This window comes from Rana temporaria, chromosome 2 (genome assembly GCF_905171775.1).
Source record: "Rana temporaria chromosome 2, aRanTem1.1, whole genome shotgun sequence".
Taxonomy (NCBI): Eukaryota; Metazoa; Chordata; class Amphibia; order Anura; family Ranidae; genus Rana; species Rana temporaria.
The window spans coordinates 257,972,574-257,995,190 of NC_053490.1; the positions used below are offsets into that span (position 1 = coordinate 257,972,574).

Here is a 22,617-nt window from a genome sequence, read left to right on the forward strand (position 1 = left end):
ATGCATCCCATCATTGCCCACCAGCGCATATCACCAGTGCATCACATCAGTGCCAACCAGTGAATGAATGAATGAAAAACGTATATAGCGCGGCACATGCGAACTGAATCGCCTCTGGGCATCACATTAGTGCCAACCAGTGCATCACATCAGTGCCAACCAGTGCATCACATCAGTGCCAACCAGTGCATCACATCAGTGCCAACCAGTGCATTACCTCAGTGCCAACCAGTGCATCACCTCATCAGTGCCAACCAGTGCATCACCTCATGAGTGCAAACCAGTGCCCACCAGTACAGCCCAATGTCATTCACTCATCAATGCCCACCAGCCTAGCACAAGACTCCATTCGTCCCTGGCCCTGACGTGCTGCTGCCCCGCCTCTGCCTACAATCCCCAGAATGCAGAGCGGGCCGGTAACAGCCAATCAGTGGCCGCCGCTGCCGACATCCTCCACTATAAAGAAAACGTCCCCTGACTGCTGCGCGCCCTGCCTACAAGCCCCAGAATGCAGCGTGGGCCGGTAACTGCTGCGGCACGCCATGGGACGTTTTTTTCCAGAGTGGAGGATGTCGGCAGTGGCGGCCGCTGATTGGCTGTTACAGGCCCGCTGCCGACTTCAGCAAATAGCAGCGAGCGGGCCCCTCCTCCTCTGGGTGTAAACAGAGGGGAGGGCTGCCGCGCTGGGTGTACCAAGATGGCCGCCGCGGTCACAGCATCAGGAAAGGCTGCGGCTTCAGCCTAGCTCCGGATCCGAGGCACCGCTAACGGCCATGTTAAATATCGGCCTAATTTGGATGAAAATCGGGCGATGCCGATTTCTCCAAAACGGCCGATAAATCGGTCGACCCCTAATACAGACAGTCCCCGACTTACGAACGCAATAAGGACTGTAGGTTTGTTCGTAAGTGGAATCTGTTCGTAAGTTGGAACACTGCTTGTAAGTGTAACTTCTGCCTTTGCAGTGATGTGGGATGTTCCGGCTTCCGCCTGTGCAGGTATGTGGGATGTCCCGGGCGCTTCTGGTGCTCTTCTGGCCATGTAGTACATGAAGTACTGCAGTGTGGAATGTGGCAAGATAGCTGCTCGGAGGTATCCAGGACCATCGTGGAGCACAAGCAATTCACTGGACATTAATTCACTGTATACATTATTATTTCTGTCTATAGAATCTTCAATGCACTGTATATTATGTTGTTTCTTTGAAGGTTTTCAGGGCTACACTGTGTTTTCACATATTTCCTTGACTTTGTTTGAGTGTTAGCAGCTTTACATTTGATTGGGTAAATGCAGTAATTTCCCAAATCTTTCCCCAGTATACGTATGAATGTGTGTTAGGGACCTTAGGTTGTAAGCTCCTTGAGGGTAGGGACTGATGTGAATGTACAATGAATATGTAAAACGCTGCATAATTTGACAGCACTATATAAGTACCTGAAATAATAATAATAATCATAACAGCAATGTTCTGAACTGTTACATTCAAAACAGCTGTGACTGGCCCACAGCTATCATGTGGTACAGGGTTTGGCCCATGTACCATGTGATAGCTGTGGGCCAATTACAGCATCATTATATGAATCCCAGCTGTTCTGAATGAAATTCATGTTTAATAGTTAGCAGAAAGAGGCTTCCTAGCTACACATGGGACAAAATATTACATGTAGTTAGTTCAATGGAGGGCAAAACAGTGAAAAGACATTGTAATGATAGATCTTTTTAGAACCAAAATAAAATTTCTATTTTAGAATTATACTAGTTTGCACTCCAGCAATCAATTAAAAAAAATATTGTGTAATTTAGCGATGTAAATTCAAGACTGTTTTAAGAGACAAATACATTTTCCTTATTTTCTTTTTCTTTGCTTACCTTTACATAGGCCATTCCCCCCCTCCCTCCTTCAGTCTATCATAAATGCTGCTGCCAGACTCATCCACCTTACTAGCTGCTCAGTGTCTGCTACCCCACTCTGCCAATCCTTCCACTGGCTTCCGCTCACCCAACAAATTTAATTAAAATTATTAACGCTTACAAAGCGATCCACAACTCTGCCCCAGCTACATCACTAACCTAATGGCAAAATACTGACCTAATCGTTCCTGCTCTCTAGATCCCTTGTCTCCTCCTCCTATGCTCATCCCCAGGACTTTTACAGAGCCTCTCCCATCCTCTGGAACTCCCTACCCCTATTTGTCCAGCTATCTCCCACTCTGTCTACTTTTAGGCAATCCGTGAAAACTCATCTCTTCAGGAAAGCCTATCCTTCCTTTAGCTAATAACTGAATCTTTGATTTCTCCCATCAATTCATTCCTCACAATTATTACCTTTTGTTCCACCAGCCCCTCCCTATTAAATTGAAAGCTCCCATGAGCAGGGCCCTCCTAACCCTCTTATATTGACTTGCATTGTGGCTGTATTGTCTCCCTTTATTTTGTAAAGTGCTGCACAAATTGTGAGGCCGCGTACACACGACCGGTTCATCCGATGAGAATGGTCCGACGAACCGTTTTCATAGGTTCACCGCTGAAGTGGCCTGATGGTCTGATGTGTGTACACAACATCAGTTCAAAATCCGATCAGGTCAGAACGCGGTGACGTAAAACACACAACGTGCTGAAAAAAACCCGAAGTTCAATGCTTCCAAGCATGCGTCGACTTGATTCTGAGCATGCGCGGGTTTTGAACCGATGCTTTTGTATACTAACCATCGGTTTGGACCGATCGGTCAGCGGTCCATCGGTTCGATTTTAAAATTTTGGTCCGAGGGACCAAAGACCGATGGGCCGTACACACGTTCGGTTTGGACCGATAAAACTGAACTTCGGTCCATTCTCATCGGTTCTGACCGACCGTGTGTACGCAGCCTTACCGCTATATAAACCCTGTATGATAATAATAATATTAAATTACCTGAGTGGTTACTGGATTTTGAGGAGTCTTCCCATTTTTCTTTATGGTCTTTCTCCGAGTTCCTCCAAAGCACTCACTCTGTGTTATTGGTGGGGCCTTCTGCGCTTCAACAAACACATTTCTAGAATCTGAAGCAATGTCAGGGGGCACATAATGCAATTGAGGTGGGGCAACAGCAGAGCATCCAGCGTAAAATTTACTTGAACATTGTGGTACTGTACCATCTACCTCATCTGTACTTGTGTGAGGAAAACACTTTGCCGTTTCCCTTGTCTGGACATTTTCAGGCTGTTGAAATGTTTCTCCATCATGAAGAGCCATTATAGACATTGGAATAAACTCCTGAATGTACAAAAGATTGTTCAAAGTAGATTTTTGATGAGCCAGGATGGAAGTCAATCCATCCTCAATTCTTTGTGATGCAATCTGACATGTGGCATCTGGTTCTGAGCTCTCATAATCAGTGTCTTCCTCTAAATCTGAATTTAAACTTGTCTCATATGCATAGTGTTGTGATGATGATGATGATGATGATGAGTTGATAAAATCTTGCTTTTCAAAATCTTCAGTACTACTGAGACTTTTATTCTCTGGTAACCATGTGTAATTGTCTTCTGTATCTGCCTTTTCTGCTATTTTATACATGGTTTCTGTTTCCAACTCTGTTCAAAAAATATTTTCAGTTAAATCATTCAAAAATAAACTGGTTTTATGAGCCCATTCTGAATAAATAAGCATAGAAAAACAGAACTAAACGTATTAACTTTTTCAACAGACTTAGTATACTGTACTAAATAAAAGTGTTTGCAGTTAATTATGCAATTAAAGTGGTTGTAAACCCATTACAGCCACTTTAACCTACAGGCAAGCCTAGATTAAGGCTTACCTGTAACTGCAACAAATATCTCCCAAATCTAAAAGGTTTAGGAGATATTTGCAGAAATAGCGGCACCGTAGACATCGGGTGCAGGCGAACTGAGCGTGCCGCTTCTAACGGCGATCATGGCATTAGTTATTGCTGCTCCGGCCAGTCACAGCACCGGAGCAGCGATACCCGGAAGTCACTCATCATGTATCATGACATGCATTTGCAAATGCGTGCAACTAAACCTCTGTTTTTAACGCACACAGTTAGACAGGTGGATTTTGGTTGGTTGCTGATTGGTCAGTAATGCCTTGTTTCCACTGCACGGATCGGTTCGGGTCAGAAAGAATGGAGCGGTTAGAATGGGACCGGTCTATTCTGCAGAGCATTTCCACTGCAAATCGGACCATCCGGGACCATGCAAGGTTTAGAAAAAAAGCCTAGCACGTCCACCAATCAGTGAGATGTATTTGTAGGTCCGCCCTAATGGAACCGTTCCATTCTCTATGGCCCCACATCTGAAGCAGGACCCAGAATGGTCCGGTACGGTTCGCTTTTATGGCACGCTTTCATAATGGAAACACCCAAAAAAGCGTACCGAACCGAACCGTACCGAACCGATCCGCTCAGTGGAAACGAGGCATAAGTTTGAGTCTGGATATTCTATGTTTTTGTATGTATATCCGCCCTTTCCAGTGCTCCTTAATTTATAGACCAGTCATAGGTAGGGGCAGTGACTTTTGTTTGTCGTATTTATGTCATTGTGGTCAGGCAGCACACTGCCACCTTTGCTTCCATGTGCTGAGTGTGCAGTGGGCTCCTGCCCCTTTAATGAGGGCTGGGCTACCTCCAGTCACCTGTCCCTTATCTATCCATCAGCAGTCATGTGCTCCTACTGAGGAGACTTAAAATGCAATGTTATAGTTAGGACTGCAGTATACAAAGCGCCTTGACGGGGCCTGCAGCTTGCACGCATTTGCAAATGCATGTGTAACTAAACCTCTGTTTTTAACGCACACAGTTAGACAGGTGAATTTGGTTGGTTGCTGATTGGTCGGTAAGTTTGAGCCTAGATATTCTGTTTGTTCTGTATGTTTTTGTATGTATATCCGCCCTTTCCAGCGCTCCTTATTTTATAGACCAGTCATAGGTAGGGGCAGTGACTTTTGTTTGTTGTATTATTACTGCGACGGTGACCGAGGACCGCTGCAGGGGCTTCGATCTCAGGTAAGTAAATCATAATGAGCTAGTATGCTATGCATACTAGCTCATTATGCCTTTGTCTTGCAGGGTGTTTTTTTTTTTTTTTTTTTAGAGAGGGTTTACTTCCTCTTTAACCACTTGACCACCAGGCCTATTCTGGCACTTCTCTCCTTCATGTGAAAATCACAATTTTTTTGCTAGAAAATTAATCAGAACCCCCAAACATTATATATTTTTTTTTAGCAGACATCCTAGGGAATAAAATGGCAGTCATTGCAATACTTTTTGTCACACCGTATTTGCGCAGCGGTCTTACAAGCGCACTTTTTTTGGATAAAAATCACTTTTTTGAATTAAAAAATAAGACAACAATACATTTTGACCAATTTTTTTATATATTGTGAAAGATAATGTTACGCCGAGTAAAATGATACCCAACATGTCACGCTTAAAAATTGCGCCCGCTCGTGGCATGGCGTCAAACTTTTACCCTTAAAAATCTCGATAGGCGACGTTTAAAAAATTCTACAGGTTGCATTTTTTGAGTTGCAGAGTAGGTCTAGGGCTAGAATTATTGCTCTCACTCTAACGATCGCGGCGATACCTCACTTGTGTGGTTTGAATACCGTTTTCATATGCGGGCGCTACTCGCGTATGCGTTTGCTTCTGCGCGCGAGCTCGTCGGGATGGGGCGCTTTAAAAAAAAAATTTTTTGTTTTCTTATTTATTTTTATTTAGTTTTATAATTTTTTACACTGAAATAAAAAAAAAAAAAAAATGATCACTTTTATTCCTATTACAAGGAATGTAAACATCCCTTGTAATAGAAAAAAGCATGACAGGTCCTCTTAAATATGAGATCTGGGGTCAAAAAGACCTCAGATCTCATATTTAGACTTAAATGCAAAAAAAAAATGTCATTTTTTCAAATGACAAAAAAAAAAAATGTTTCTTTAAGAGGCTGGGCGGGACTGATGTTTTGACGTCACTTCCGCCCAGCAGAGCTATGAGGACGGGTGAAGGAGATTTCTCCTTCAGTCCCGTCCCCGCTCAGCTGCCGGACACATCCGATCCCCTCCGCCGCTACCGACGGCTCCGGTAAGCGGCGGAGGGCGCGGGAGGGGGGGGGCCCCTCTCCCGCCACCGATAACGGCGATCTCGCGGCGAATCCGCCGCGGAGACCGCCGTTATCGTGTACACCACCGCCCCCTGAAAAGATGAATATCTCGGTTGTGGCAGCAGCTGCTGCCGTTATCGAGATATTCAACTTTAAAAACAGGACGTCTTTTTGACATGGGGCGGTGGTCAAGTGGTTAAGCAATCAATAAAATAAAAACATTAAAATGGTCCTACTAATATGCTGGACATAGATGAGACAATACTACAGGAGTGTAAGGGATTCAGAAAAGTCCCCTAGCTGATAAATACCAGCTTGGATGCAGAACTGATACTATCATAGATAATGCCATATAATGATAAAAACAGGGCATACATGCAGTCATGGTAAGACAAGCATTAGATGCCCTGATTTATCAGGAAAAGTATACCAAACCAATTAGGGGTGCACACTGATTAATCCTTAACAATGTTACATTGTGCTCCCACTGCATAATTATTCTCTAAGTAGTATTATATGCATGTCTATGGTTTCCCCCAGCCTGCATTTATGTGAACATTTTCATTATTAGTACTACCTGTGTACCTATGAATACCAAAACATGAGGGGTGTATGTGCTTTAACCGCTTAAGACCTGGATCATTATGCAGGTAAAGGACCTGGCCCCTTTTTGCAATTCGGCACTGCGTCGCTTTAACTGACAATGGTGCGGTCAGGCGACGTCGCTCCCAAACAAAATTGGCGTCCTTTTTTCCCACAAATAGAGATTTCTTTTGGTGTTATTTGATCACCTCTGCGGTTTTTATTTTTTGCGCTATAAACAAAAATAGACCGACAATTTTGAAAAAAATTCAATATTTTTTACTTTTTGCTATAATAAATATTCACAAAAAAGATATAAAAAAAAACATTTTTTTTCCCTCAGTTTAGGCCGATACCTATTCTCCTACATAAGCGTATATCGATTGGTTTGCACAAAATTTATAGCGTTTACAGAATAGGGGATAGTTTTATGGCATTTTTTTTTTTTACTACTAATGGCGGCGATCAGCGTTTTTTTTTGTAACTGCGACATTATGGTGGACACATCGGACACGTTTGACACATTTTTGGGACCATTGTCATTTTCACAGCGAAAAGTGCTATAAAAATGCACTGATTACTGCGAAAATGACAATGGCAGTGAAGGGGTTAACCACTAGGGGGCGCTAAAGGGGTTAAGTGTGTCCTAGTTTGTGATTCGTGTGATGTCACTGATCGTTGTTCCCTATGACAGGGAACAGATGGTCAGTGACAAGCCACAGAGAAGAACGGGGAAGGTTTGTTTACACTCACCTCTCCCCGTTCTTCAGCTCCTGTGACCCGATTGCGGGACACCGGCAGCGATCGGGTCCGTGGGTCCCACGGTGCGGTCACGGAGCTTCAGACCGGGTCGCGAGCACGCTGCCGGTGGCGTGCTCGCGACCCACGGCTGGGTTCTTAAAGGTATGCCCTTGTGCCCAGCCGTACCATTCTCTCGATGTATATCGTCGTGCGGCGGGCCTTAAGTGGTTAATGTACCTTTTTTCTGTTGTTAACTGGATAGAACGGAGGAAATAGTGTGTGTCAGAATACAGGTTTTACTATGGGTTATCTCACTGGTGCTACTGATAGTGATGCAATAGCTGTGTGTTTTTGGACAGATTTAACTACTAATACAGAGTGGCAGAGTGGAAATGAGCAGTGTGGGCTAGGGAGGAGATCTCATTGGTGGTGCTATGGTTAGTGGGTAGTAAACGGTGTGTGATGGGGGCAGATTACACTGATGCTATTGTTATTAGGGACTAGCCTGTTTTTATTGTACTTTCTCCTAACTACTCCTTTTGCATTTTATTAATTCTGAAGTGATTTCACTTTAATGTTCCAGCAGTCTTCCTCCCTGAATTTCCCTTCTCTCGGGTTCAGAAAAAAATTGTGACTTTTGAAAATTATGGTGCTATGGATTAGCTAAAATAATAAGTGGCATGACTAGAAACCAGAGAACCAATATTCTATTTACTGCTCTTCGCTATATTACTGATGTCTCTACTGGGCACATCTATGCAAAGTGGCGTTGGCAATGTACATGGAGGAAAAATATTTACAGGAGAGAGAGTAGTATAAACATCAGAATATTTATTACACTTTGAATGCAATAGTCTATGCTTAGTAAAGAAGAAAGTCTAAAGTGCTAGCCAATAGTGAAACGTGAGGTGTATAAGTATTAAAGTGAATGTGCAAACAAACCGCTGCTCAAATCTAAATAGTTACTAACAACAAATCAAGTGGTATGAATACAAAGGTGATGAGCGCAATTATACACTAAGGTGATGAGACTCAGTGGCACTGAGAGGGGGGTGCAAACAAATGACAAAGCACAAAGCAGTCAAATGACAAACCAAAGGTAATCACTATAACTGAAAATAAACAGTTAATGGGACACCGAGTTTGCGCCACTCAATTGGCTCTTTTTTCTTAGAATTTTTAAGCATGTTTTTTTTGCCGGAATTGGCCTCTTTTGTTGACCCTGCCCTCCCCCCGGGGACGGTAGAGTTCTGTCCAGTTAAGTGATCAATGATTATAATGTTTGCCATATTGTTTGTGCTCCAACCTTATTTAGTGAACTTTAATTTTAACTGTTTTTGTCTGGGCCCATGTGCCTGGAGGTCTCCCACCTATAGTTTAATAGTTTTATTGTGGGCCTTTAGGCTGGGGCGGACATGCATGTCACTCCCTCTGCGGTACCAAGACAGAGCTTGCTCTTCTTGAGTCTGCAGGTACACGACCCCCATTGGGGCCGTCACCTTACTGGGCCCACCCCTGTGTTGGGCTTCAGTCAAGACTGGGCCGACCAGTCCTGTCTACTTATTTTCCTAGTCAGTTTTGCCTAGGTCTGCTTTTTTTTTTTTTTTCTCCTCCTCTCTTTCCTCTTTTCCTCATCCTCATGTCTGAATATTATTCTATTCCTTTTGTGTTCTTTTGATTCTACAGGAGTTCACACGGAAGGCCTTCACATTATCCATAATGCAACTGAGACTTCCCCTTTGGCTCTTCTCTACACACCTCCGGATTCTCGTGGATTAAGGTAGGCCTTTCTCCTGTATGCTCGCACACACCCGTTTTGGTCCATGGCTGATACACCTCCTAAACGAGTTGCGCTTAGGGTAGCCTCGCACAACACACAAGGCCTAAACTCCCCGACCAAAAGGCGTAAGGCTTTCCAGAGTTATCATTCAAGGGGCCTTGACGTCGTCCTACTCCAGGAGACCCATTTCCCCAACACCTACAACCCCCCTTTTCTCCACCGCGGATACCCGACCTTCTTTTTAGCAAATGCTGAGTCCAAGAAGAGAGGGGTAGCCATTATTTAAAAAAAGACCCACTTCGTACATTCTTTAACTATCACAGACAAGGAGGGGCGTTCCATTCTTGTTCAGGGGTCGATAGAAGGCAGGGTTCACACCTTAGTCTCTTACTATGCTCCCAACAGTGGACAGTCCCACTTCTTCTCCAAATTGTTTTCCACTCTCTCACCTCATTCTGAGGGTAGGGTGATTTTGGGCGGGGACTCCAATATAACCTTTGACAATATTTTAGATAAATCTTCAGCAGGGATCCCCCACCTCAAAAGGCCTCCTAAACAAAGCCTTCACATTGCACGTCTCCTACACTCTCTAGGCCTCATTGACACATGGAGGGAACTTAATCCTAAAGTGAAGGATTACACACACTACTCGGCACCTCACAAAACCTATGCCAGAATCGACCATATCTTCCTACCTGCCGCTGACATTCACACTGCTTCTCATGCATCCATTTTTGAAGTCCCTTGGTCTGACCATTCCTTAGTACTCATTAAGCTCTCCGATACTATTTCCTCTCCTGGGTATCGTCCGTGGCGCCTTAACGCTTCACTTCTATCCAACCCGGTGCATTGTACTATGTTGGAGAGGGAGATTCGGGAATATTTTGAGAACAATGACAATAATGATATCTCCCCCAGTTCCCTTTGGGGAGCCCATAAGGCTGTGCTGAGGGGAAAGATCATTCAGCTTTCGTCGAAACTGAAGCGGGAACTGCCAAACTTGATTCGGCCAGACTAGCGCTCAATTTGTCGCTCACATCCTCGGCAGATAAACATCTGCAATGGCAGAATAGTAAATTCTACATGAGGGCGAACAAGTTTGGCCCTCAGCTAGCAGCCAAACTCACCCCCAAATTGCGGACGTACGCAATTCCCAAGATCAAGGCCTCAAACGGTTCGTTAACCCAGAACCCTGAAAAGATTATCAAGACCTTCCAATCATTCTACTCTACCCTGTACTCTTTGGACTCTCGACACTTCCAGACAGACCTTGACACCTTTCTACAGAATGTCCCTCTTCCCAGACTCTCGGACTCCCATCGTTCTATTCTTGACTCCCCATTTCAGGTGACAGAGATATGCACAGTTATCAAAGATCTTAAGAAGGACTCTGCCCCGGGCCCTGACGGGTTTTCTAACCATTACTATAAGACATTCTCTGATATTTTGGCCCCTTATCTGGTCCGGTTCTTTAACTCCTTGCGCAAGGATTCCTTAGTGGATCCCTCGGCGAACCTAGCCTTTATTTCTGTAATCCCTAAACCGGGGAAGGACCCTAGCGAAGTAAGCAACTACAGACCATTCTCGTTGATTAACAACGATTTGAAGATAATGACAAAAGTTTTAGCAAATAGAATGGCATCCTTTATTGGTTCTTACATTCACAAGGACCAGGTTGGCTTTATACCGGGGAGACAGGGCCCGGACCAGGTTCGGAGGGCAGTAGATGCTATTTCACTTATGAGGTCAGGTTGGGATGGCGGCTTACCCCAAGAAGGCTACTTACTTTGACCTACAGAAGGCGTTTGATACGGTTGAGTGGCCATATCTCTTCACTTTGCTTCGCAAATGGGGTTTTGGTCCCGACTTTATTAAAATTTTAGAGGCACTCTATTCCCAACCGACAGCACAGGTTGGGTTCCAGGGTCACCTCTCAGATCGATTCTCCATTAAGAAGGGTACGAGACAGGGCTGCCCCCTTTCCCCCCTTCTCTTCGCGGTAGCCATAGAAACTCTGGCTATCGCGATCAGAAATCATCCGGACATCCAAGGGGTTCGCTGTGGCCAATCGACGCACAAATGCGCCTTGTTCGCGGATGATGTTCTTCTTTTTATCACCTCTCCACTCACCTCGACCCCTAATGTGATCCACCTTCTTAATGATTTCAGTAACATATCAGGCCTTAAAGTTAACATGTCCAAATCTGTAGCCCTCAATGTCTCCCTCCCTCAGTCTCAAGTAGATAGCCTGAAAAGTCACTTCCCCTTCTCCTGGAACTCTACTTCTATTCCCTATTTAGGCATTAACCTTACCTCACAGATTGAGCTTCTACACAAACATAATTACCCACCCATGGTCAAAAAGTTAACGGAAGATCTACGCCAATGGTCCCTGTATAATTTATCTTGGCTGGGCCGTGTTAATGCAGTCAAGATGACCCTTTTACCCAAAATATTGTATCTTTTCCGCTCCCTGCCCATTCCGATCACTAAATCTTACATTGATTCTCTTCAGTCTGCTATAACTAGATTCATTTGGGATAAGAAGGGAAACCGCCTTTCCAAGACGGTCCTTTTTAGGCCTAGACTGAAGGGGGGCCTTGGACTGCCTAATTTGTGGTGGTACTATCGCGCGGCCCAACTTAGCCAGTTTTCGATAATCTATCTAAAAGGTCCCAAGCCCGACTGGGTCTCCATGGAAAGAGCCGCTAAGCCAGGAATTACCCTAGACTTCCTTCTATGGTGCCACCCTAGGAACCGACCCCCGATCTTAGCTCCTACACTTTCCCACTCCATGTCCTTATGTGACTTCATTCACAAACTGAAATCACTGGTATCCCATTGGCACCCTCTGGCACATATCTTTCACAACCCCCGATTCCCCCCCGGACTAGACATAGTTGCCTTTAAATGGTGGCTTGACAAAGGCTTATACAGAATTGGCCACTTTTTTAACTCAAACGGACCCCTCACTCTAGGCCATTGCACCTCTAGACTTAAAATGCCCCCATCTGAGAAATTTCGCTTTTTCCAACTCTCCCACTTTTTAAACCAGATTAGGAGGGCCTGTCCGGATCAGCCTTCTGTGACCCCCTACGAGCAGTGGTGTTCCTCAGCCATGGACACAAGAGGAGGTATTTCTTTAATTTACTCAGCTCTGGCCGAGCCTCTGGAGAAAGCGCTCTACATGACGAGCTGGGATCGTGACCTTGACCTTGATTGGTCATTAGAACGGTGGCATTCTAATTTGGCTCGTTCCTTCAAGGGCATTTTGAATGTGTCGCTTGTTGAGGCGAGCCTCAAGGTCATGACCCGCTGGTACTTGGTTCAAACTGGCCTGGCCAAATTTTACTCACAATCCTCCCCCTTGTGTTTTAGGGGTTGTGGGCTTACTGGCTCCTTCCTCCACACACTGTGGGAATGCCCTAGAATCCGATCATTTTGGCATAAAATCTTCCACCTTATTAGAAAACTCACGGGAGTGGGGATTGCTCATGATCCCACCATTGCCTTACTCAACAACCCTATCCCTAAAATGTCCAAATGCACACAGGCGCTGATATTTTTCATCTTCTTGGGAGCCAAGATGACTATTACCAAGGCCTGGAAGTCCCCGTCAGTTTCCTTTTTAATGGCCAAAAGAAAAATCTCCTGGATAATGTCCAATGAGAAAATTTCCAACATTATTCTAGACACTGTAGATGGCTTCAAGCTCATCTGGGAACCTTGGGCTTCATATGTTGGAGTCCCCCTTTGATTCTCTCCGCTCGCTCATGAATCCTCTGCATACTAGGCCTTCCGTGTGTCTCCTGTCTTCTGTCTCCTAGTTTTCTGTCCTTCTCTTTCCTCATCTGTTCTCTTTTCTTTTACCTTCTTTTTCCCTACTGCTCTACTTTATTAGTATATTTAATTTAGCTTCCGAAGCAGTTATGGACCTTAAAGGTCATTTATGCATTTCTTCTCTGATTGAATACTGTTTTGTTTTTCGTATTAAGGGTCTATTGCATGTCATTTTCGGAACCAGAGGACGAGGGTAGTCCCCTCTTTTCTGGCTCCTAGGTTTTGATGGCCCTTATGTTCTGCTCGAGTTGGTCCTGGACCAGAGCTTCGTATAGTTTAACATGCCTATCCATGTTTCTGATACTTTATTTGGGGCGAATGTTATTTTGGGGGGGCCCTAGGCCGCCCACCCCCGGGGCAGTGTGCTCCCTTTTGGGGCTTGGGGGGAGGGTGGGACGGGAGTTCCAGCCATCTTAGTATGATATAACTGTAATTGCTCTTTGATGCTGTTATGGAGCTGGCTACTTAATGTTTTATCTTGCTCTGGCCGAATTATGCCTTTCTTTGTATAATTGCAAAACTCTTAATAAAAACTATTATAAAAAAAAAGAAAAGGAGGAGGAAGCTTTGCCAAAGCATTTGCAGAGCTTTCAGTAACCTTTGTTGAAGCATTTGGAGCATTCCTTCGGCTCCGGCTTGTGTGTGTTGAGCACACATCCTGACGGGAGTATTGGTTGCCGCTTTCAGCGAACTGCTGGCGTGCTTCAGCAGGCTTTCAACAAGCTTCAAGAAGAGCTGAGGCTTGCCAGCAGCTTGCTGAAGGTGGCAGTGGACGCTCCCGTTGGGGTCTGTGCTCAGCATTTACAGACTGGAGCTGAATGGTACTTTAAAAGCTTAAAAAAATGCTTGCTAAAGACTCTGCGGATTCTTTGTCAAAGCTTGCTCTTCATACTGCTCTTATTCTAGCTGAAGCCTGTTTGATATAGGCCAAATAAACAACTTTCTGCCAAGAAAAAAACAGTTAATGGCAAACCAAAAATGTGCAGATTGTGAAACTGCAACTAATGTCCATAAAGGTGGGTAAAATGAAAGCCATAAACTGCTGATAATATGGTGAATCACAAAGTGATGGTGTCTGGATAACAATCTTCACAGGACACTGGGCTCACAGAGCGCTTACCTCCCTGAAGTGGGGAAATCACTTTGAATGAATCCTCAGATCGGGTATATGGAAGCTGCTGTATCCTCTCGGTTGTAGTCCGCAATGCTGGGCTTCAAGAAGATGGAGGCTCACCCGGGGATGTAGATTAGTGGCCCAAACAAGAGAATAGAAAAGATGGGACTCCCATCGTGAAGTAATCAAAATACGGAGAAGTTTATTGGACTAAAAATATGCTTACAACGCATAAAAACATCAGGACGCCAAGAAACAATCCTTCCGGGTAGACGAACGGGGTTCCGCGTCACTTCCGGTTTACGTCTGGATACGGCCTTACGCGTTACGTCACGGCACGCGAGTTCATCAGAGGCTGCTGATTGGTGGGGATGTGCTTGTTTATATGTATTACTGGGCGGAAATGGAGCCGCGGCCATCTTGGAAACTGGATGCCCTTAAGCAACCACCGCGGACATCAGTACAGGTGGGGATTCTAAACATACAGCTCATAATACTGAAATTGAACCTTAATAAAATTGGATAGGGTATTGACCATAACCACTGCCCAGCTAACCGTAAATACTGGGAAATTAAAATGAATAAAAAAGTGCAGACTAAACAGGGGTGACCTGTAACTCCTTTCGACTGCATGAATATACATAGTTAATTCATATGTTTAAAATCATTAAATTCAATATCAAAACTCCACAAATTAAAAATTGCTTAGAAAACAATTGATATCAAACTCCACATTTAAACCATCTGGCACCATTGTGTGTAAGGTATGAATCCACTGGGATTCTTTTTGGCTTATTGTTCTAACTAAGTGGGTGCCTCTCCATGGTTTATTGAACTTGTCTATACCCCAAAACGATAAATGTCGGGGGTCTTTGTTTTGTACCCCCGCAAAATGTCTGCTGACATTATGTTTGCGGAAGCCCTTTATGATATTTTTGATATGTTCCTTGATTCGAACCATTAGCGGTCTCTTTGTTCTTCCTACATATTGTAGGTTACATGAGCACTGTAGAACATATACCACACCCTCCGTGTGGCAACTGATAAAATCCTTAATAGGGTGACACACAGTGTGGGTGGACATAAAATCTGCCCTTGTTTGTTGTGGGCCTTTTGAATGTTTACAGGCATAACAGTACTTACATTGAAAAAAAAAAAACATTTTTATTATAGCTGTTAGGAAACCCCACCTCCAAATACAGATTACAATTAAAACAACTTATTCACCTAGGTATCAAAAGAGATATTTTAAACAAAAAAGAATCACTCTTTTTATTACCAGAAACATGCAGAATCCCAGTCATATATACACCATTCCGAAATTGCATAAAGATATGAATAACCCACCGGGCAGACATTTTGCGGAGGTACATAACAAAGACCCCCGACATTTATCGTTTTGGGGTATAGACAAGTTCAATAAACCATGGAGAGGCGCCCACTTAGTTAGAACAATAAGCCAAAAAGAATCCCAGTGGATTCATACCTTACACACAATGGTGCCAGATGGTTTAAATGCGGAGTTTGATATCAATTGTTTTCTAAGTAATTTTTAATTTGTGGAGTTTTGATATTGAATTTAATGATTTTAAACATATGGATTAACTATGTATATTCATGCAGTCAAAAGGAGTTACGGGTCACCCCTGTTTAGTCTGCACTTGTTTATTAATTTTTTTATTAATTTTTTATTCATTTTAATTCCCCAGTATTTACGGTTAGCTGGGCAGTGGTTATGGTCAATACCCTATCCAATTTTATTAAAGCGGGAGTTCACCCATTTATAAAATTTTTTCCCTTTTCCCCTTAGATTCCTGCTCGTTCGGTCTAGGGGAATCGGCTATTTGTATTAAAATATGAGCAGTACTTACCCGTTTTCGAGATGCATCTTCTTCCGTCGCTTCCGGGTATGGGTCTTCGGTAGCGTTCCTTCTTGATTGACAGTCTTCCGAGAGGCTTCCGACGGTCGCATCCATCGCGTCACTCGTAGCCGAAAGAAGCCGAACGTCGGTGCGGCTCTATACTGCGCCTGCGCACCGACGTTCGGCTTCTTTCGGAAAATCGTGACGCGAAGGATGCGACCGTCGGAAGCCTCTCGGAAGACTGTCAATCAAGAGGGAACGCCCATTCCCGCAGCCCATACCCGGAAGCGACAGAGAGGATGCATCTCGTAAACGGGTAAGTAATGCTCATATTTTAAAACAAATAGCCGATTCCCCTAGTAAAAACGAGCAGGAATCTAAGGCTAAAAAGTGCCCTCTAAGGGTGAACCACCGCTTTAAGGTTCAATTTCAGTATTATGAGCTGTATGTTTACCTCACAATTTACATTATAGGAATTTTTTGTCTAGTCCCATTAATTTTAATAAGCGATGAGGAGACCATTTGATCTATGTATCATTTTCTATTATATTGGTTTACATTCAATTGTACGACCGAATAGATCTTTGGGTAGTCTGAATTTAATCAGTATTTATTATATATTTGATTATGGTCAAGTGTTGACTTTTTTTTTTCCATCTTCTTGAAGCCCAGCATTGCGGACTACAACCGAGAGGATACAGCAGCTTCCATATACCCGATCTGAGGATTCATTCAAAGTGATTTCCCCACTTCAGGGAGGTAAGCGCTCTGTGAGCCCAGTGTCCTGTGAAGATTGTTATCCAGACACCATCACTTTGTGATTCACCATATTATCAGCAGTTTATGGATTTCATTTTACCCACCTTTATGGACATTAGTTGCAGTTTCACACTCTGCATATTTTTGGTTTCCCATTCACTGTTTATTTTCAGTTATAGTGATTACCTTTGGTTTGTCATTTGACTGCTTTGTGCTTTGTCATTTGTTTGCACCCCCCTCTCAGTGCCATCGAGTCTCATCACCTTAGTGTATAATTGCGCTCATCACCTTTGTATTCATAATAGTCTATGCTTGTTCTACCATATCATCATAACAATAATTTCATACCAAAACAATGCTGCGCTGCCAATCATATAAATTAGTACTGAACTTGATACCATTTGCAAAAAAATTTGCAAAATACTATGTGCAAAAATACAATAGGATGATACTCCACCTAATTGCTTCTAATACCAATCAAAAAATAGGATTTTTGTACTCACCGTAAAATCCATTTCTCTGAGTTCATGGACGGACACAGCAGCCTTTGACCTTAGGGTTATATCCACTTCCTTCCAGGAGAGTTAGGCAGAAAAAAAGCACTTTAAGTGTTAACAACACTTTCCTCATTACAGATCCTCCCAGGGGGCGTGGTCCCCCGGGTATAACCCACACTCTGCCTCAGCAGCTCCAGTTCGTAATAAGCAGTACAAACAAAGGAGGGGGTGCTGTGTCCGTCCATGAACTCAGAGAAATGTATTTTACGGTGAGTACAAAAATCCTATTTTCTCTTCCGTTCATGGACGGACACAGCAGCCTTTGACCTTAGGGACGTCCCCAAGCAGTGTCAAAAAATTAGAGGGGTGGGAAAACAACACAGCAAACCAAGCTTCACCCCAAACAAAACCGGAGTTACTCAACGGAGGAACTCCAACCTTAAGCTGCCGCCTGTAACACCTTGCGGCTGAAGGAGGCATCCGAAGACGCACTCACATCCACCTTGTAAAATTTTGAGACGGTGTGGATTGACGACCAGGTCGCTGCCTTACACACCTGTAACACAGAGGCTTGATGACGGAAAGCCCAAGAGGCACCGATCGCCCTGGTCGAACACGCCGTAACCTGAAAGGGAGGCACCCGCCCCCTCAGGGCATAGGCCTGAAGCACAACCTGTCTGATCCACCTAGAAATGGTGGCCGACGAGACCGCCAGACCTTTTTTAGGACCGTTCACCGACACAAACAGTGAGTCCGACTTCCGGAACGGAGCCGTAGCAGATAAGTACACACGACTTAGGATTCTTCGGCCGAGGACATAAGGATGGTAATACAATGTCCTCATTAATGTGAAAAGCCGAAACCACCTTCGGAAGAAAAGACGGCTGCGGCCGCAGCACCACCTTATCCTCATGGATGACCAAGTAAGGAGCCTTGCAGGACAAGGCCACCAGTTCAGACACCTGACTAATCGATGTAATTGCCACCAGAAAAACCACCTTCTGGGACAGAGTCAACAAAGGGATCTTTCGAATGTCCTCAAAGGGAGCATCTTGAAGCACAGAGAGGACTAAATTCAAGTCCCATGGGGGCAGTGGAGGGCGTACAGGAGGGGCCACATGGCGGACCCCCTGCACAAACATACGCACCAAAGAGTGCGCTGCCAAGGGTCTCTGAAAGTAGACAGCTAGAGCCGAAATCTGACTCTTAACCGTACTTAAGGCGAGAGCCTGATCCACTCCATGCTGTCAAAACAGCAGAATCCGGGACACCACGTATGTACGGGGGTGCCATCTCATCTCCTCACACATAGAGATGTAGGCCTTCCACGTACGATGGTAAATCTTTCTTGAAGTAGACTTCCGTGCACGCAGCATGGTAGAAACCACCGAGCCTGATAGGCCCCGGTCCTTCAGCACCTGGCTCTCAACAGCCACGCCGTTAAAGCCAGCGACTGTAAAGCAGGATGGAAGATCGGACCCTGCAACAGAAGATCTTCTCTCAGGGGTAGACGCCAGAGGACGTCTGCCACCAGACGCACCAGGTCCGTGTACCAGGAGCGGCGCGGCCAATCTGGGGCGATCAGGATTGTTGGAATCCCTTCCACTCTGCGCAGCAGGCGAGGAAGAAGCTTCAGAGGGGGAAGGCGTAAATTAGGCGATAGTGACCCCAAGGTGCCACCAACGCGTCTGACGCGTCCGCCCACGGGTCCTTCGACCTGGCCACGAACCGTGGCACCTTCCGATTGAGACGGGGTGCTAGAAGGTCCACGTCTGGAGTGCCCCACTTTTGGCACAGACTCTGAAACACTTTCCTTGGTCTAGTGTTTGGCGACTTAGGTAGTCGGCTTGCCAATTCTGTACTCTCAGAATTTACACGGCTGATAGAGTCGGAACGGACCTTTCGGCCCACCGAAGGATGTGCGCGACCACCGTTGCTGCAGCTGAGCTCCGTGTGCCTCCCTGATGATTGACGTATGCCACAGCCGTGGCGTTGTCAGACTAGATCCTGACCGGTCGGCCCTGCAGATCCAGGGACCACCTGGCAAGGCACAGCTTGATTGCTCGGAGCTCCAGTACATTGATTGGAAGGCAGGACTCCTCCAGAGTCCAGCGCCCCTGGGCTGACTGAGTGCCACAGACGCCCCCCCGCCCAACCGGAGAGGCTGGCATCCGTTGTGACCACTGTCCAATGGCACGGCAGAAACGACTTCCCGGTCCGAAGCACCGGAGACGTCAGCCACCACACTCGGTGCCTTCTTCTCTTCCAGCGATGTTGACACGATGAGCTCTGCCGCTGTTATGGCGTCTGAGCTGACCGCGTCATCTTATATAGGCATAGGGCGTGGTCACTGGGTGATGCCACCCTGCGACCTTTGTGACATCACATTCCCATCATGCCCCAGGAATGTGATGTCACATGGGTTGAGGTCGCAAGTTGGCATCACCCGGTGACCATGCCCTATGCCTATATAAGTCAATGCGGTCCGCTCAGATGGCATTACAGCGGCAGAGCGCGTCGTGTCAACATTGCTGGAAGAGAAGAAGGAAGAAGACACCGAGAGAAGCCCTGGGCTCCCGGAGGAGACAGGCAGAAGAGGGAACAGAGAAGAAAGCCCTGTCCCCCGGAGGAGACAGGCAGAAGAGGGAACAGAGAAGAAAGCCCTGTCCCCCGAGGAGACAGGCAGAAGAGGGAACAGAGAAGAAAGCGGAAAGAAAGCCCTGGCTCCACAGGGGAGACAGGCAGAAGAGGCAACACCAAGACAGCAGAGAAAAGACCGGGGAGTTGGCGCACCCCCGGCAGAAAACAAGGAAGAAGACCGGATGGCACCAGAAAGACCGGGGGATAGGCGCCATCCCCCGGCAGAAATCGCCAAAGCCTGGATGCCCCCCCCCCTAATGTAAAAGAGCTTAAAGGGGTTTGGGGGGCCCCGGCGGAAGGCACCCGATAAGACCAAGGGATGGCGCCCTCCCCTGGCAGAAAACGGCGAAGGCCAGGGCCCCGGCGGAAGAGAGAAGACACCCCCTTCTAAAAGAGCTTAAAGAAGAAAGGGGGGGCCCCGGAGCTGACTAATAAATTATTTAAAAAATCTGTGTGGTGTGTTTTTTTTTTCTTTACATTTCCCCCCCCCAGGTGAATGGGTAGGGGTATGATGTACCCCATACTCATTCACATAGGGTGGGGGGCCGGCATCTGGGGGCCCCCTTATTAAAGGGGGCTCCCAGATTCCGATAAGCCCCCGCCCGCATACCCCGACAACCAACGGCTAGTGTTGTCGGGAAGAGGCTCTTGTCCCTATTGACATGGGAACAAGAATGCTTTGGGGTGGGGGGGGGCAGTGCACCCCTCCCCCAAAGCACACACTCCCCCATGTTTAGGGCATGCGGTCTGGTACGGCTCAGGAGGGGGGGTGGGCGCTCGCTCGTCCCCACCCCCATTCCTGTCCGGCCAGACTGCGTGCTTGGGATAAGTGCTTGGTCTGGATCTAGGGGGAACCCCACGCTGGTTTTTGGCGTGGGTTTAACCCCTTACGTTCCAAACCAAGCCTAAGGGCCTGGTATGCACCTGGAGGGGAACCCACGTTTTTTTTTATTTGGTCTGGAGTTCCCCTTCATGCTCACCGTCCCCTTCATGAACAGCGATCTGTCATTTACCCATGTCAGTCCCACCCCCCCTTCAGTTAGAACACACCCAGGGAACATATTTAACCCCTCCCTCGCCCCTAGTGTTAACCCCTTTCCTGCCAGTGGCATTTTTATAGTAAGCAATGCATTTTTATAGCACTGATCGCTATAAAAATGCCAATGGTCCTAAAAAAGTGTCCGATGTGTCCGCTAATAATGTCGCAGTACCGATAAAAATCGCTGATCGCCGCCATTACTAGTAAAAAAAAATTATTAATAAAAATGCCATAAAAATAACCCCTATTTTGTAGACGCTATAACTTTTGCCCAAACCAATCAATAAACGCTTTTTGCGATTTTTTGGAACCAAAAAGATGTAGAATAATATGTATCGGCCTAAACTGAGGGAAAAAAAAGTTTTTTATATATATATTTTTGGGGATATTTATTATAGCAAAAAGTCAAAAATATTCTTTATTTTTTAAAATTGACGCTCTATTTTCGTTTATAGCTCCAAAAAAAAAAAACGCAGAGGTGATCAAATACCACCAAAAGAAAGCTCTCTTTGTGGGAAAAAAAAGGTCGCCAATTTTTTTTGGGAGCCACGTTGCACGACTGCGCAATTGTCAGTTAAAGCGACGCAGTGCAGAATCGCAAAAACTGGCCCGGTCATTGACCAGCAATATGGTCCGGGGCTCAAGTGGTTAAAAAATAACAAAACATTAAAGTTAGCCCAATTTGTTGTGATAATGTGAAAGATGATGTTACACCGAGTAAATAGAAACCTAACTTGTCACGCTTTAATATTGCACACACTCATGGAATGGCGCCAAACTTCAGGACTTTAAAATCTCCATAGGCGACACTTTTTTTTAATTTTTTTTTACAGGTTACCAGTTTAGAGTTACAGAGGAGGTCTAGTGCTAAAAGTATTGCTCTCGCTCTAACGCACGCGTCAATACCTCACACGTGTGCGGGACTTACATGCGCGTTTGCTTCTGAGTGCGAGCTACTAGGGACAGGGGCCTTTTAATTATTATTATTTATTTTTTTACGTAATAATTCAATAAGACCTCCCCTTCAGGCTGGAAAGCATGAGTTCAGGGGGAAAAAAAACACAGATCTCATCCTTTCAGCCGCGATTGCAGCTTTGTTTATGTTTCTGCATGTCTGCTGATCTGAGCATGCTCAGACACTTAGAAATTTCGGTGTTGCTTTTTGTGGGTGAAAATCACTTGGATGTCTCTGAGCAATCACCCAATAAAGAGAGAGACTGAACTTTCTCCATGTGTTTTCAATTGCTTGATCAGCACACGTTATATAAAGCGTGTTTGTAGCAGTTGTCAGTTGCCCAGAGAGAGGGCAGGTTGTGTGTGTGGGGACGGCTGGCAAGAATGTCTTTGATAAACAGATCAAGTTTTTTTTTGGCAATGTATGTTTTTTTTAATGATGTTCACTTTGATTTATTTGTCTATGGTGCCTTATTTTGCTAAAGTTTTCTCAAGATGTTTTGACTAATGTTCCAATTCTGTCTGTGGGTCTATCCTGCTATTTCCAAAGCATAAACCGTATGCTGTTTACTGTCTCAAATGTATATTTTTAGTTTTTATATTTGTTTGTTTGTGTTTTTATGTTTAATTTTTTAGTTTTTCTTTCCTTGTTTTGTTGACCAATAAAATTACTTTCAAATTTTGAAGGTTTTTTTTGTTACTTTTTCATGCTA

At 45.1% G+C, this 22,617-nt stretch overlaps 1 protein-coding gene across 5 annotated transcripts in view; it reads right to left on the bottom strand.

Moving 5' to 3' along the window:
• Positions 1 to 22,617, bottom strand: part of TEX14 (testis expressed 14, intercellular bridge forming factor) — a 639,745-nt gene that overhangs the window by 282,097 nt on the left and 335,031 nt on the right. For all 5 annotated transcript variants that reach the window (XM_040336821.1, XM_040336817.1, XM_040336820.1 and 2 more), the window contains exon 14: positions 2,912 to 3,573. In XM_040336821.1, coding sequence (XP_040192755.1) covers positions 2,912 to 3,573 — 662 coding nt within the window. The remainder of the gene's footprint in view (positions 1 to 2,911; positions 3,574 to 22,617) is intronic.